At 45.5% G+C, this 16,548-nt stretch overlaps 1 protein-coding gene across 1 annotated transcript; it reads right to left on the minus strand.

The window, feature by feature from the left end:
- Positions 1-13,460: 13,460 nt before the first annotated feature.
- LOC125533186 (momilactone A synthase) lies at positions 13,461-14,615 on the minus strand. Its single transcript, XM_048696932.1, has 2 exons — positions 14,525-14,615; positions 13,461-14,391 (listed from the first exon to the last, which is right to left on the minus strand). The coding sequence occupies exons 1-2, from the start codon at positions 14,563-14,565 to the stop codon at positions 13,611-13,613; spliced, it is 822 nt and encodes a 273-aa protein (XP_048552889.1). The 5' UTR covers positions 14,566-14,615; the 3' UTR covers positions 13,461-13,610.
- Between the last annotated feature and the right edge of the window lie 1,933 nt (positions 14,616-16,548).

The raw sequence follows: 16,548 nt of genomic DNA on the forward strand, positions 1-16,548 counted from the left end.
GTTCTTCTCTCTACAGCGACGTGAGAGGCTCGGGAAGATACTCCGGGACGCGACGGGTCGCCTCCACCCACGCCTCCGTCGGTGCGGGGAAAACCGGGAGGACTGGGCGGTCCATCGACCATCAGAACCTCCGCCGCCGGATCGCTGCTGTCGCACTCGGATGCGGTCTCTGCGGAGCCAGTCGACGAGTCAAACAGGCCGTAGAGGGATTCGTCGGGCTCGATCGCCGCGACTTGAGGGGTGGCCGACTGACGTGCCACCGCGTGTCTCACCCACCGCTGAAGTCTCGACCGACCGGAGCGCTTGCGCCGGCGGGAGACGGGGAGGGAGGACAACACAGGAGCCAACCGGTAGGGGGTCGACGGTTGCCGCAGGAGAACGCCGTGGACACACGCGCTAAAGTGTGTTGCCCCACGAACAGGGAGTGCGTCCACGTCGAGCGGAGCCTCCTGGAGCCAAGCAGAGTCGTCGACGATGAACGTGAGCGCACCGAGACGGATCTCGCGGCCCTCCACCAAAACTCCACCGAAAACCATGATGATTCGGGTCGGAAAAGGTCGCAACTCCTCCAAAAAACGCTAAAACACCAGCCCCACGGTGGGCGCCAACTGTCGTGGTTCCAAGTCTGACAGTAGTGTAGGGGGGGGGGTAATATGGAGAGGCAAGATCTTAGCTATGGAGAAGTTGTAAGAACGCAAGGTTTATGAGTTCAGGCCCTTCTCGGAGGAAGTAATAGCCCTACGTCTCGGAGCCCGGAGGCAGACGACTGGATTATGAGAGTATGAATTACAGGGGTGCGAACCCTTTACACTGAGGAGGGGGGTGGCTTATATAGAGTCCGCCAGACCCCTCCGGCCCTTAGTTATGCAGGGTTTTAAGTACATTAAGGTCGGGCGTTACTGTTAACGCCCCTAATAAAGTGCTATGATGACCATAAAAGCTACTTAATGACCGACCGTTAGCGTGCGGAGTGACTTTAGGTCTCCTGGCCGTCGGGTGGTTGGATCTTGGTCGAGTGGTTGCTTCTTGGTCGAGTGTCTTCGAGTCCGTCGAGTGAAACACCGCCAAGTCGATTGAAATGTGATTTCTTCTGGAGGTGTCCTTGGGTAGGTCAGTTTGGACAGGTCCATGACCCTACCCTAGGTACATAGCTTCATCGGTAACCATTTACGACGAGCTCTTTGTCACCTCCATAAACGAGAAACATATCCTTCGTCCTTTTGAGGTATTTCAGGATGTTCTTGACCATTGTCCAGTGATCCACTCCTGGATTACTTTGGTACCTCCCTGCTAAACTAATAGCAAGGCACACATCAGGTCTGGTACACAGCATTGCATACATGATAGAGCCTATGGCTGAAGCATAGGGAACATCTTTCATTTTTCTCTCTATCTTCTGCAGTGGTCGGTCATTGAGTCTTACTCAACTTCACACCTTGTAACACAGGCAAGAACCCTTTCTTTGCTTGATCCATTTTGAACTTCTTCAAAACTTTGTCAAGGTATGTGCTTTGTGAAAGTCCAATTAAGCGTCTCGATCTATCTCTATAGATCTTGATGCCCAATATATAAGCAGCTTCACCGAGGTCTTTCATTGAAAAACTCTTATTCAAATATCCTTTCACGCTATCCAGAAATTCTATATCATTTCCAATCAATAATATGTCATCCACATATAATATCAGAAATGCTACAGAGCTCCCACTCACTTTCTTGTAAATATAGGCTTCTCCAAAAGTCTGTATAAAACCATATGCTTTAATCACACTATCAAAACGTTTATTCCAACTCCGAGAGGCTTGCACCAGTCCATAAATGGATCGTTGGAGCTTGCACACTTTGTTAGCTCCCTTTGGATCGACAAAACCTTCCGGTTGCATCATATACAACTCTTCTTCCAGAAATCCATTCAGGAATGCAGTTTTGACATCCATTTGCCAAATTTCATAATCACAAAATGCAGCAATTGCTAACATGATTCGGACAGACTTAAGCATCGCTACGGGTGAGAAAGTCTCATCGTAGCTAATCCCTTGAACTTGTCAAAAACCTTTTGCAACAAGTCGAGCTTTATAGACAGTAACATTACCATCAGCGTCAGTCTTCTTATTGAAGATCCATTTATTTTCAATGGCTTGCCAATCATCGGGCAAGTCAACCAAAGTCCATACTTTGTTCTCATACATGGATCCCATCTCAAATTTCATGGCCTCAAGCCATTTTGCGGAATCTGGGCTCACCATCGCTTCTTCATAGTTCGTAGGTTCGTCATGGTCTTGCAACATAACCTCCAGAACAGGATTACCGTACCACTCTGGTGCGGATCTCACTCTGGTTGACCTACGAGGTTCAGTAACAACTTGATCTGAAGTTTCATGATCATCATCATTAACTTCCTCACTAATTGGTGTTGGTGTCACAGGAACCGGTTTCTGTGATGAACTACTTTCCAATAAGGGAGCAGGTACAGTTACCTCATCAAGTTCTACTTTCCTCCCACTCACTTCTTTCGAGAGAAACTCCTTCTCTAGAAAGGATCCATATTTAGCAACAAACATTTTGCCTTCAGATCTGTGATAGAAGGTGTACCCAACAGTTTCCTTTGGGTATATTATGAAGACACATTTCTCCGATTTGGGTTCGAGCTTATCAGGTTGAAGCTTTTTCACATAAGCATCGCAGCCCCAAACTTTAAGAAACGACAACTTTGGTTTCTTGCCAAACCATAGTTCATAAGGCGTCGTCTCAACGGATTTTGATGGTGCCCTATTTAACGTGAATGCAGCCGTCTCTAAAGCATAACCCGAAAATGATAGCGGTAAATCAGTAAGAGACATCATAGATCGCACCATATCTATTAAAGTACGATTACGACTTTTGGACACACCATTACGTTGTGGTGTTCCGGGTGGCGTGAGTTGTGAAACTATTCTGTATTGTTTTAAATGAAGACCAAACTCATCAATCAAATATTCTCCTCCACAATCAGATCGTAGAAACTTTATTTTCTTGTTACGATGATTTTCAACTTCACTCTGAAATTCTTTGAACTTTTCGAATGTTTCAGATTTATGTTTCATTAAGTAGGTATACCCATATCTGCTTAAATTATCTATGAAGGTGAGAAAATAACGATACCCGCCGCGAGCTTCAACATTCATCGGACCACATACATCTGTATGTATGATTTCCAACAAATCTGTTGCTCGCTCCATAGTTCCGGAGAACGGTGTTTTAGTCATCTTGCCCATGAGGCATGGTTCACAAGTACCAAGTGATTCATAATCAAGTGGTTCCAAAAGTCCATCAATATGGAGTTTCTTCATGCGCTTTACACCAATATGACCTAAATGGCAGTGCCACAAATAAGTTGCACTATCATTATCAACTCTGCATCTTTTGGCTTCAATATTATGAATATGTGTATCACTACTATCGAGACTCAATAAGAATAGACCACTCTTCAAGGGTGCATGACCATACAGATATTACTCATATAAATAGAACAACCATTATTCTATGATTTAAATGAATAATCGTCTCACATCAAACAAGATCCAGATATAATGTTCATGCTCAACGTTGGCACCAAATAACAATTATTCAGGTCTAAAACTAATCCCGAAGGTAGATGTAGAGGTAGCGTGCTGACTGCGATCACATCGACTTTGGAACCATTTCCCACGTGCATCGTCACCTCGTCCTTAGCCAATCTTCGCTTAATCCATAGTCCCCGTTTCGAGTTGCAAATATTAGCAACAGAACTAGTATCAAATACCCAGGTGCTACTGCGAGCATTAGTAAGGTACACATCAATAACATGTATATCACATATACCTTTGTTCACCCTGTCATCCTTCTTATCCACCAAATACTTGGGGCAGTTCCGCTTTCAGTGACCAGTCTGTTTGCAGTAGAAGCACTCAGTTTCAGGCTTAGGTCCAGACTTGGGTTTCTTCTCTTGAGCAGCAACTTGTTTGCCGTTCTTCTTGAAGTTCCCCTTCTTCTTCTTCCCTTTACCTTTTTTCTTGAAACTAGTGGTCTTGTTGACCATCAACACTTGATGCTCCTTTTTGATTTCTACCTTCGCAGCCTTTAGCATCCCGAAGAGCTCGGGAATTGTCTTATCCATCCCTTGCATATTATAGTTCATCACGAAGCTTTTGTAGCTTGGTGGCAGTGATTGAAGAACTATTCTCCTCCATCTTGCAGCTATAGAACTTATTGGAGACTTCATATCTCTTAATCCGGGCATTTGCTTGAAATATTAACTTCAACTCCTAGAACATCTCATATGCTCCATGACGTTCAAAACATCGTTAAAGTCTCGATTCTAAGCCGTAAAGCATGGCACACTGAACTATCGAGTAGTCATCAGCTTTACTCTGCCAAATGTTCTTAACGTCATCAGCAACATCTGCAGAAGGCCTGGCACCCAGCGGTGCTTCCAGGACATAATTCTTCTGTGTTGCAATGAGGATAATCCTCAATTTATGGACCCAGTCCGTGTAATTTCTACCATCATCTTTCAACTTTGCTTTCTCAAGGAATGCATTAAAATTCAACGGAACAACATCACAGGCCATCTATCTACAATAACATAGACAAGAAAAATACTATCAGGTACTAAGTTCATGATAAATTTAAGTTCAATTAATCATATTACTTAAGAACTCCCACTTAGATAGACATCCCTCTAATCATCTAAGTGATCACGTGATCCGTATCAACTAAACCATAACCGATCATCACGTGAAATGGAGTAGTTTTCAATGGTGAACATCACTATGTTGATCATATCTACTATATGATTCACGCTCGACCTTTCGGTCTCAGTGTTCCGAGGCCATATCTACATATGCTAGGCTCGTCAAGTTTAACCCGAGTATTCTGCGTGTGTGAAACTGTCTTACACCCGTTGTAGATGAACGTTGAGCTTATCACACCCGATCATCACGTGGTGTCTTGGCACGACGAACTTTGGCAACGGTGCATATATACTCACGGAGAACACTTTTATCTTGAAATTTAGTGAGAGATCATCTTATAATGCTACCGTCAAACAAAGCAGAATAAGATGCATAAAGGATAAGCATCACATGCAATCAATATAAGTGATATGATATGGCCATCATCATCTTGTGCCTTTGATCTCCATCTCCAAAGCACCGTCATGATCACCATCATCACCAGCACAACACCTTGATCTCCATCGTAGCATCGTTGTCGTCTTGCCAACTATTGCTTCTACGACTATCACTACCGCTTAGTGATAAAGTGAAGCAATTACAGGGCGATTGCATTGCATATAATAAAGCGACAACCATATGGCTCCTGCCAGTTGCCGATAACTCCGTTACAAAACATGATCATATCATACAGTAAATATAGTATTATGTCTTGACCATATCACATCGCAACATGCCCTGCAAAAACAAGTTAGACGTCCTCTACTTTGTTGTTGCAAGTTTTACATGGCTGCTATGGGCTGAGCAAGAACCGTTCTTACCTACGCATCAAAACCACAACGATAGTTCGTCAAGTTAGTGATGTTTTAACCTTCTCAAGGACCGGGCGTAGCCGCACTCAGTTCAACTAAAGTTGGAGAAACTGACACCCGCTAGCCATCTATGTGCAAAGCACGTCGGTAGAACCAGTCTCGCGTAAGCGTACGCGCAATGTCGGTCCGGAACGTTTCATCCAACAATACAGCCAAACCAAAGTATGACATGCTGGTAAGCAGTATGACTTGTATCGCCCACAACTCACTTGTGTTCTACTCGTGCATATAACATCTACGCATAAACCTGGCTCGGATGCCACTGTTGGGGAACATAGTAATTTCAAAAAAAAATCCTACGCACACACAGGATCATGGTGATGCATAGCAACGAGAGGGGAAAGTGTGTCTACGTACCCTCGTAGACCGAATGCGGAAGCGTTAGCACAACGCGGTTGATGTAGTCGTACGTCTTCACGATCCGACCAATCCAAGTATCGAACGCACGGCACCTCCGAGTTCTGCACATGTTCAACTCGATGACATCCCGCAAGCTTCGATCCAGCAAAGCTTCACGGGAGAGTTTCGTCAGCACGACGGCGTGGTGATGGTGATGATGATGCTACCGACGCAGGGCTTCGCCTAAGCACCGCTACGATATAATCGAGGTGGATTATGGTGGAGGGGGGCACCGCACACGGCTAAGAGATCAATGATCAATTGTTGTGTCTATGGGGTGCCCCCTGCCCCCGTATCTAAAGGAGCAAGGGGAAGGAGGCGGCTGGCCAGGGAGAGGCGCGCCAAGGGGGAGTCCTACTCCCACTAGGAGTAGGACTCCTCCGAGAGGGGGAGGGAAAGGGAGAGGAGGAGAAGGAAAGAGGGGGCCAGCCCCCCTTGCCCAAAACCAATTCGGTTTGGGCCTTGGGGGCGCGCCCCACACTCCCCTTGCTGCCCTCTATTTCCACTAAGGCCCATGTAGGCCCATTAAGCCCCCGGGGGGTTCTGGTAACCCCCGGTACTCCGGTATATGTCCGAAACATTTCGAAACCTTTCCGGTGTCCGAACATAGTCGTCCAATATATCGATCTTTACGTCTCGACCATTTCGAGACTCCTCATCATGTCCGTGATCATAGCCGGGACTTCGAACTACCTTAGGTACATCAAAACACAAAAACTCATAATACCGATCATCACCGAACTTTAAGCATGCGGACCCTACGGGTTCGAGAACTATGTAGACATGACCAAGACACGTCTCTAGTCAACAACCAATAGCGGAACCTGGATGCCCATATTGGCTCCCACATATTCTATGAAGATCTTTATCGGTGATGTCTACTACACAACCTTATTCTTGTAGACGTTGTTGGGCCTCCAAGTGCAGAGGTTTGTAGGACATTAGCAAATTTCCCTCAAGTGGATGACCTAAGGTTTATCAATCCATAGGAGGCGTAGGATGAAGATGGTCTCTCTCAAGCAACCCTGCAACCAAATAACAAAGAGTATCTTGTGTCCCCAACACACCCGATACAATGGTAAATTGTATAGGTGCACTAGTTCGGCGAAGAGATGGTGATACAAGTGGTATATGGATGGTAGATAGTAGTTTTTGTAATCTGAAAATATAAAAACAGCAAGGTAACTAATGATAAAAGTGAGCGTAAACGGTATTGCAATGTGTGGAAACAAGGCCTAGGGTTCATACTTTCGCTAGTGTAAGTTCCCTCAACAACAATAACATAATTGGATCATATAACTATCCCTCAACATGCAACAAAGAGTCACTCCAAAGTCACTAATAGCGGAGAACGAACGAAGAGATTATGGTAGGGTACGAAACCACCTCAAAGTTATTCTTTCCAATCAATCCGTTGGGCTATTCCTATAAGTGTCACAAACAGCTCTAGAGTTCGTACTAGAATAACACCTTAAGACACAAATCAACCAAAACCCTAATGTCACCTAGATACTCCAATGTCACCTCAAGTATCCGTGGGTATGATTATACGATATGCACCACACAATCTCAGATTCATCTATTCAAACAACACAAAGGACCTCAAAGAGTGCCCCAAAGTTCCTACCAGAGAATCACGACGAAAACGTGTGCCAACCCCTATGCATAGGTTCATGGGAGGAACCTGCAAGTTGATCACCAAAACATACATCAAGTGAATCACTTGGTATCCCATTGTCACCACAGATACGCACGGCAGGACATACATCAAGTGTTCTCAAATCTTTAAAGACTCAATCCGATAAGATAACTAAAAGGGGAAACTCAATTCATTACAAGAGAGTAGAGGGGAGAAGAAACATCATAGGATCCAAATATAATAGAAAAGCTCACGATACATCAAGATCGTATCACCTCAAGAACACGAGAGAGAGAGAGAGAGATCAGACACATAGCTACTGGTACATACCCTCAACCCCGAGGGAGAACTACTCCCTCCTCGTCATGGAGAGCACCAGGATGATGAAAATGGCCACCGGAGAAGGATTGCCCCCTCCTGAAGGGTGCCAGAACGGGTCTAGATTGACTTTCGGTGGCTACGGAGGCTTCTGGCGGTGGAACTCCCGATCTATTGCCCGTTCTGGAAGTTTTAGGTTATGTAGGTATATATGGGTGCAGGAGGTACGTCGGAGGAGCCACGGGGGCCCCACGAGGCAGGGGGGCGCCCTAGGGGGGCGCCCCCACCCTCGTGAGCACCTCCTGTATCTCCTGACGTGGAGTCCAAGTCTATCTGGTGGCTTTCATTCCAAAAATAACTTCTCCAGTTGATTTCGTTCCGTTTCGACTCCGTTTGATATTCCTTTTCTTTGAAACACTGAAATAGGCATAAAACAGCAAATCTGGGCTGGGCCTCCGGTTAATAGGTTAGTCCCAAAAATAATATAAAAGTGGAAAATAAATCCCAATATTGCCCAAAACAGTAGATAATATAGCATGGAGCAATCAAAAATTATAGATACGTTGGAGACGTATCAATCGGTCAAACCGCATAACACCATACGTTGTTCCCTTTGTCATCGGTATGTTACTTGCCCGAGATTCGATCGTCGGTATCTCAATACCTAGTTCAATCTCGTTACCGGAAAGTCTCTTTACTCGTTCCGTAATACATCATCTCGCAACTAACTCATTAGTTACAATGCTTGCAAGGCTTATAGTGATGTGCATTACCGAGTGGGCCCAGAGATACCTCTCTGACAATCGGAGTGACAAATCCTAATCTCGAAATACACCAACTCAACAAGTACCTTCGGAGACACCTGTAGAGCACCTTTATAATCACCCAGTTACGTTTTGACGTTTGGTAGCACACAAAGTGTTCCTCCGGTAAACGGGAGTTGCATAATCTCATAGTCATAGGAACATATATAAGTCATGAAGAAAGCAATAGTAACATACTAAACGATCAAGTGCTAAGCTAACGGAATGGGTCAAGCCAATCACATCATTCTCCTAATGATGTGATCTTGTTAATCAAATGACAACTCATGTCTATGGCTAGGAAACATAACCATCTTTGATCAACGAGCTAGTCAAGTAGAGGCATACTAGTGACACTCTGTTTGTCTATGTATTCACACATGTATCATGTTTCCGGTTAATACAATTCTAGCATGAATAATAAACATTTATCATGATATAAGGAAATGCATAATAACTTTATTATTGCCACTAGGGCATATTTCCTTCAGCCCCCCCCCACCCCCGGTGGGGATTCCGAATAGAACTAGGGGAGGGGGCGCGACCCCCCTTTCCCTCCCCCTTCCTTCTTCCCCTTCCACCAAGTGGAATCCTACTAGGACTTGGAGTCCTAGTAGGACTCCTCTCTCCTGGCGCGCCCTACAGGGTCCGGCCGGCCTCCCCCTCTCCTCCTTTATATACGGAGGCAGGGGCACCCTAGAACACACAAGATCATTTGTCTTAGCCGTGTGCGGTGCCCCCCTCCACAATTTACCACCTTGGTCATATTGTCGTAGTGCTTATGCAAAGCCCTGCGCGGATCACATCATCAACACCGTCACCACGCCTTCGTGCTGATGGAACTCTCCCTCGTCCTCAACTGGATCAAGAACTCGAGGGACGTCATCGTGCTGAACGTGTGCAGAACACGGAGGTGCCATACATTCGGTACTTGGATCGGTTGGATCGTGAAGACATTCGACTACATCAATCACGCTACTAAACGCTTCTGCTTTCGATCTACGAGGGTATGTGGACACACTCTCCCGTCTCGTTGCTATGCATCTCCTAGATACATCTTGCGTGATCCTAGGATTTTTTTTTTGAAATACCGTGTTCCCCAACATATGTTGTCATACCCTTCTTGTGAAAGAGAGAACACAAATCATTCCACTCCATTCCAACTGCCACAAGTTCAAGTCGACGATCGATCAATCAAGAGAGAGAGAGAGAGAGACGAGTCCAAGGGAAAAAGGGAAATAAGTGTCGGGTAGTTCCTATAATACCTTTTGATTCTTAGATCCCAATACCCATAAATTCATCTCTTTTGCCACAATTCTATTCCTTGCAAGAGATAGATAGAGATATACCATGGGGTTATCGGGGAGAGCTTTGGTTAAATAGCTTTTCAGGATTTTTATTATAACAAATGCCTTCACTTCGTTTTTTACTCTTGGAGGGTCTGCATCTTCTAAATGGTTAGGATTCACTTGAGAGCCTTGATAATCCATGAGTGTAGGGGGGCTATTGTAGCCCTTTTTGACAAGAGTGTCGAACCCAACGAGGAGTGAAAGGAGTTGGTTGATGGAAACTAGTAAGGAATCACTTTGTTACAAGTTGCCCAGTCTTTAATTATGCCAAGCAAGCGGTTGTATTACTTATGGGAATCAAATCGCTCTCGAGGACACTTGAGAATTTCACCAAGTTTTGTTTTCATCTAGTTCCATTGAGTTAACTTTCATTGCCTTGGTAATTTTTGTGTCGTGGAACCTATATTAATGTGTTGTTCCTACTTGAACAACATGCATACTTATGATTATACCCTCGAGCCTCGATGCAAGTATTCAGAGATACAAGAATAGTAGTTAAGATAACATCTAACCATAGCATAAAACTTTAGTGTTCCAACAATCCCTTATAAAACAGTTCAAAAACTTAGGGTTCAGTAATTTCTATCACTACAAACACCGATCGTAGACAAACTAATCACAAAGTGCTCTCCTATAGGACCATAATGGTTAAGTGATATGTGTTCGCACATCACAATAGAGAATCACACTAATATCAAAACATTGAACTTTACTCAACTTCACATGATTAGTAACAACGAGGTTTCTCCCATGTCCTCAAGAACATAAAGGACTACTCACAAGGCATCATATGATGATATGGGTCATGATTAGTGAGGGTAATGAAATGATTAACAAACTGAACATGCAAATATCTCACCAATTAAACCTCTAAGCATTAACTACAAGTAGTAATCAACACTAGAAAGTAATCTTATTAACAGATCAGAGGTATAAGCTCATAGGTTGAAAAGTAGGGGGAGACAAAGGTGCTGGAGATGATGGCGCTGATAAAGATGTTGGTGGATATGATGATACCAATGATGAATGGAGTGTTGGTGATGACAGTGACTTTGATTTGCTCCTTCTGGGACGATGGAATTCTGACAGATCAAACTACCAGAGGTCAAAAGTGCTTCACCTCTATTCCTTCTTGGAGACGGCGCATGAAAAAATCCCGTAAAATCAAGATGGAGTTTTTAGGGTAATATATGGCCAAGGAGCCCAAGAGCACCTGGGGACATGTGTGTGGTCCCCATGTGCCCTTGGCTCGCAACCGAGGGGGTGCCTGCAAGCTGGGGCTGCATGATCCCCCTAGGCACCTCGTCAGCAGGTGCCAGGCATCCCTGGTTCTCCTCCCATGAGAAAAATACAAAAAAATAATTTTATTTAATTTTTTGGTTTTCAGTCCTTATTTTGCTCCTTTTGTGCAGCTTTCTAGAAATTTCCTCTCCCGGTGAAATCTGCAAATTAAGAGCAAAAAGACATTAGAATGGTGCCAATATGTGAAATTTTCATTAATAAAGATCAATTTGTGATAAGAAATAGTGATGCAAAATGAACGCATCAAGCCTTCGTCATCTACAATTGAAGGACTCGGGAGTTTATGATGGTCTGCCTACTTTGTGAAGATCTATCCTTATCCTTAGTGAGGCTTCTTGGTGCAAACCATGGTGGAATAGGTTAATTGTGCTCGGTGGGCCGCTTGGGGGTGACCCAATCGAGATCCTTGTGATCTTAAAAACCATTTGGTTCAAAGTCTCCATCAACATGGAGTAGGATTAAATCAACTATCTGAACCATAGGAAGAACACTGTCAACCCCCCTTGTGCTTGAATCCACTAAACTTAACCTTTAATTTTTTTCCAAGTTACTTTATTCCGCTGCCATACTTTGTTAACTTGTTTCTTTAGTCCTAAGGATCAACTAGAAATAGTTGCTTTAAAACTGTCAACCCAAAACTTGAAAAAGTTTTTGGTAGGACTATTCACCCCATTTAGTTCTTAGACCTTGATCCCAATAATAGTTCTTGTTTTTTCTTCATCTTGTGCAAGTTTTTTTCATTGCCTGTAGGGATTAGATCTTTGTGGTTAGGTTGATCGTGTCCGGCACGATCAGTAACATCTTCGGAGTTGGTTTAGTAACTAGGCAATATCGCCACACGTAGTAGTTGGTTCATCACAGTTGTCTATGCTTATGTCGACAAGTGTTTCTCATCAAAAGACTAGGACACCCGTACTACATTTTTTAGTTTGTTCTGTAATTTAGACTGTATATGCTTTTTCTACCTATCGTACCAAAAAGAAAGGAAAAATAGAATTAGGTCATGTACAGACTATTTTGAGCCAAGGAAACGGTCAAGCTCAACCGACTGAAAATTTGGCGTGCGTCGACCACCTCCGTGACTGTCCGATCAACTTTTAGTCGTGTGACGCACATCAACCCCACCACATACACGAGCTTTGCAATGTGGACCATGTTGTGCTCGGTTGCTTTCGCAACACGTCTATGTTGTGAACCAACAAGGTCGAGGGGAGAGCGGCGGCAGCTAGATCCTGCTGTGACAATGACATGGGTCCCCAGGGGCGAGGACAACACAACCAAATTGGGCACATCGGCTATGATCTACGGCGGTGGCCTCCGCGTCTCACACCCTTTCTCGTTATTTTCTTCAAATCGGGAGGGGCAGAGATAGCAGGCACTCAGGCAGTGGTGGCGAGCGATAGATCTTGGTCATCTGGTGGCGCGATCCCTTGCTCCACGGGTTTCTGGGGTGCAGTTGACGGGGTCGTCGTGGCGTGGTATTGGTGAAAGCATCATGTGCGAGGAGGCATGAGGAGAGGAGCCAGCGGCGAAGGGTGTTGTTGCGTTTACAACATACCACACATTGCAATGGTCGAAAATGTTTTGAAGGTTGCAATCACAAGTGCGACATGATCCATATTACAAAATTTCTGAGTGCATCATGGCTCATGTTGCAAACAACATGTCACAACTAAATGCTAACGCGGCCCAACAAGCGCAACATGGATCATGTTTTTTTGGGATGCAAGCAAACCCCAAAGCACATGTCTCATGTTACAAACTTCCTAGAGCAACATTATTTTTTCGAGAGTACTTAAAATGAGACCAACCCAAGAGTTAACACGCGTTGGTTTTTTTATAGAAAAAACTTCGCGAGCGCCGCGCACCAGAGTTGAGGCTCGAACGCGGACAGGTTGGTAGCTACTGGAACTGCCCGGCCAACGGGTCGACGTCCGGGAGCAACATTATTGATGTTGTCAATTCCGGAGCGGCTAACGCGGCACAGATCGATGGCTGTTGCCCGCCGGATTCAACTGCTGTGGAGCGGCCTATCCGATCCGCTTTTCACCTGACCGACGCTTAGCATGATCGTGATTCCATTTCAATCATAGGTAAAGCCCTCGCAAATCACGTTGGAGGTAATATTTTCCCCGGTAAAGCGATATAAATAGTACATGGCACGTACGGCGCTAAGCCGCTAAGCAACCACACCATGTGAGGCGAGCCTTGGATGCATAGTTTAAATCGATCGTTCTCCATTACTCCTTGAAGATGCCGAAGGTAAGGTTTGAGACGGAGATGCCGCCGTCGATGAGCAGGTTGTGGCCGCTCACGTAGCGCGCGTCATCGCAGGCGAGAAAGAGCACCGCGGCGGCGATGTCCTTGACCCGCAGTCCCACGCCCTTGAGGTTAGCAAAGGACTCCATGGCCATCTCGAACGCCTCGCCGTCCAGCCTAACGTAGCCCGTGGCCAGCGGCGTGGCAGCCGCCGCCGGGGAGATGCAGTTGACGCGGATCCCATGCTGGCCAAGCTCCGTCGCCGCGTTCTCCGTCAGCCCGACCAGGGCGCGCTTGGCGCACGTGTACGCGTGCGACGCCACGCCGCCCACCGCCGACGCCAGGCTCGACGTCCCGATGATGCAGCCTTGCCGCGCGGGCACCATGACCCGCGCCGCGTGCTTGGTACCCAGGAAGGGCCCCACGAGGTTGACGGCCAGCACGCGCTCGAAGTCCTCCTTGGTGCTGTCCCGGATGCTGTGGCACGCCGCGCCGCCGATGCCGGCGTTGTTGAACATGATGTCCAGCTTCCCGAACCTGGCGACGGTGTGATCGACGGCCGCCGCGACGTCCTCCTCTTTGGTGACGTCACACCGCACGTAGCTGGAGGCCGCCGGGCCGAGCTCCGCGCAGAGGCGCGCGCCGAGGTCGTCCTGGATGTCGGCGAGGACGACGCTGGCCCCGTGCTGCACGAACAGCCGCGCCGTGCACTCGCCGATGCCGCTCGCGCCGCCGGTGATCAGTGCCACCTTGCCGTCCAGCCTGCAACGTACGCACATGAAAAATAACCCTCACCTTCACGTAAGGCATAAGTGCGCCAATTACATGCATACGTAGCAAGTATCATTGTATCAACACGGTACAAAAACTGGAAAAGGTAGGCAACGTCTCGTACTTCCTTGCAGCGGCAGGAACGACATCAGAGCTGCTTGCCATGGGAGCTAACCTTGATTAACTTGTACTAGTATACTGCCCTGCGGTGACACAAAGCCCTCGTGACTCGTTTTATAGTACTAGGCTTTTTTTTTAAGGGTATAGTACTAGGCTTGTGGAGACGCACCACTGATTAAACGTGTTTAGTTTAGCACTAAACTAAACGGGCATCTCCAGGGTTCGATATTCGCCTCCCGAAAGTGTCGGGGAGCCTTGGACGTAGCGGAACTGTGAAGTGGCTCGTGCAACACGGACAACGATCGCCGACCAGTATCCCGAATAAGTCGCTCGCCGTCGTTTTTCCCTGTAATATCCACCGGGCGTTTCTATACCATTGCTTTTTGTTCGCCGGAAGACTGAGTTTGGAGGCCGGCCGGCCGGATATGTATATGCGCATGCATTGGCTTATGCGTGCGTACTTTTCTGGTCAGCGGAAGATGATGGGCGCGAGGAAACGGCCATTAGGCTACGCACCACGTACGTGTCGGCCTACAGTTGTACATAGCTTTTTTTTTCTTTACCATAGTAGAAGTAATTTCGGCAGTGACATAAGACTAGCCACAATGGAGAGTAACATACACTAGTAATATACACATATCCCTAGATTATGTTACTATCTTCATAGTGGGTAGTAACATAAGTGTGGTATCATGCAAAGCTCCATTTATTATGTTATAGACTCATACTGCATTGGGACATGTGATGTTACAGTAATTAGCTAAGTTACTAGAACTACCGTTCTCTTCATTAACTCATTGCCACATAGACAAATTTGCTTAGTTGGACTTGAAGTTACTGCTGAAGTTACTCCCACTATGGTTAGTCTAAGGTCTAACTCAATAATTTTACTTATGTGACAATGATTTAATGAGAGAGATGAATTGAGTAACATAGTTTACTCGCATTATGAGTAACATCATACATATCAAAACAAGATGAATCCACAAGCTAATAAATAAAGTGTTGCATAATACTCCCTCCATCTCAGTTTATAAGGCTTGCACGTGTATCTAGGTCGTCAATTTAGTTTATACTCCCTCCGTTCCTAAATATTTGTCTTTTTAGAGATTTTAAATGGACTACCACATAAGGATATATATAGATATATTTTAGAGTGTAGATTCACTCACTTTGCTTCGTATGTAGTCACTTGTTGAAATCTCTATAAAGACAAATATTTAAGAACGGAGGAAGTATAAAATAAATTGTTTAACATAAAAATTAGATCATTAGAAAATAGAATATCTAAAGTTTCTAATGACATATTTTTTGGAATGCATGTCTCTTATTAAGTTGGTCAAATTAGGTAGTAATACAGACTAATAACATATACTCCCTCCATTTCAAAATATAGTGCGCCCGCGCTTTCCGAGGTCCAACTTTGAGCATAAATTTAACCAACGAGACCAACTGCGGCAGGAGAAAAAAAATTATATAATTGAAAACTTCTTTCGAATACGAATTCACTGATGTAATTTTTGCTCCCACCGCAATCGATCTTCATAGTTAAATTTGTGGTCAAAGTTGAAGCACGGGGATAGAGAAAACACTACATTGTGGAATGGAGGGAGTACATGCTACTCTGTGTAGATAGCTAATTTTTTTTTGAGGGGTCTAGATAGCTACTTTTATTGTTTGTGAGTGACTCAAAATGAGCAATCCAACTGTCCGGCTACATATGCGCAGTTGACATATACAGGCAGCCGCCGGCTGCCCGTCAAAGTTCTTGGCGGCAAGTTAGCTGCTTCACTGTGACACTGACTAGGACATCGAGATACATGCGACTGACCGTCACCACATCAGCCGGTTGACAGCGACAGCCCCGGGCGCCTTGCCATCCTTCATAAGGGTGAAGATTGATCTGCGCTCGTTGGCAGTTTTGTGGGTTTGGATGTGAAGACCTGAGCGGCTCCGGTGCAGATACGGGCGCCGGATTTGGCCCGGCAATGCGAGTGGCACCGGCTGCTGTGTTTTTTTTTTTTTTTT

This window comes from Triticum urartu, chromosome 2A (genome assembly GCF_056163025.1).
Source record: "Triticum urartu cultivar PI428250 chromosome 2A, HENAU_Tu73, whole genome shotgun sequence".
NCBI classification, from domain to species: domain Eukaryota; kingdom Viridiplantae; phylum Streptophyta; class Magnoliopsida; order Poales; family Poaceae; genus Triticum; species Triticum urartu.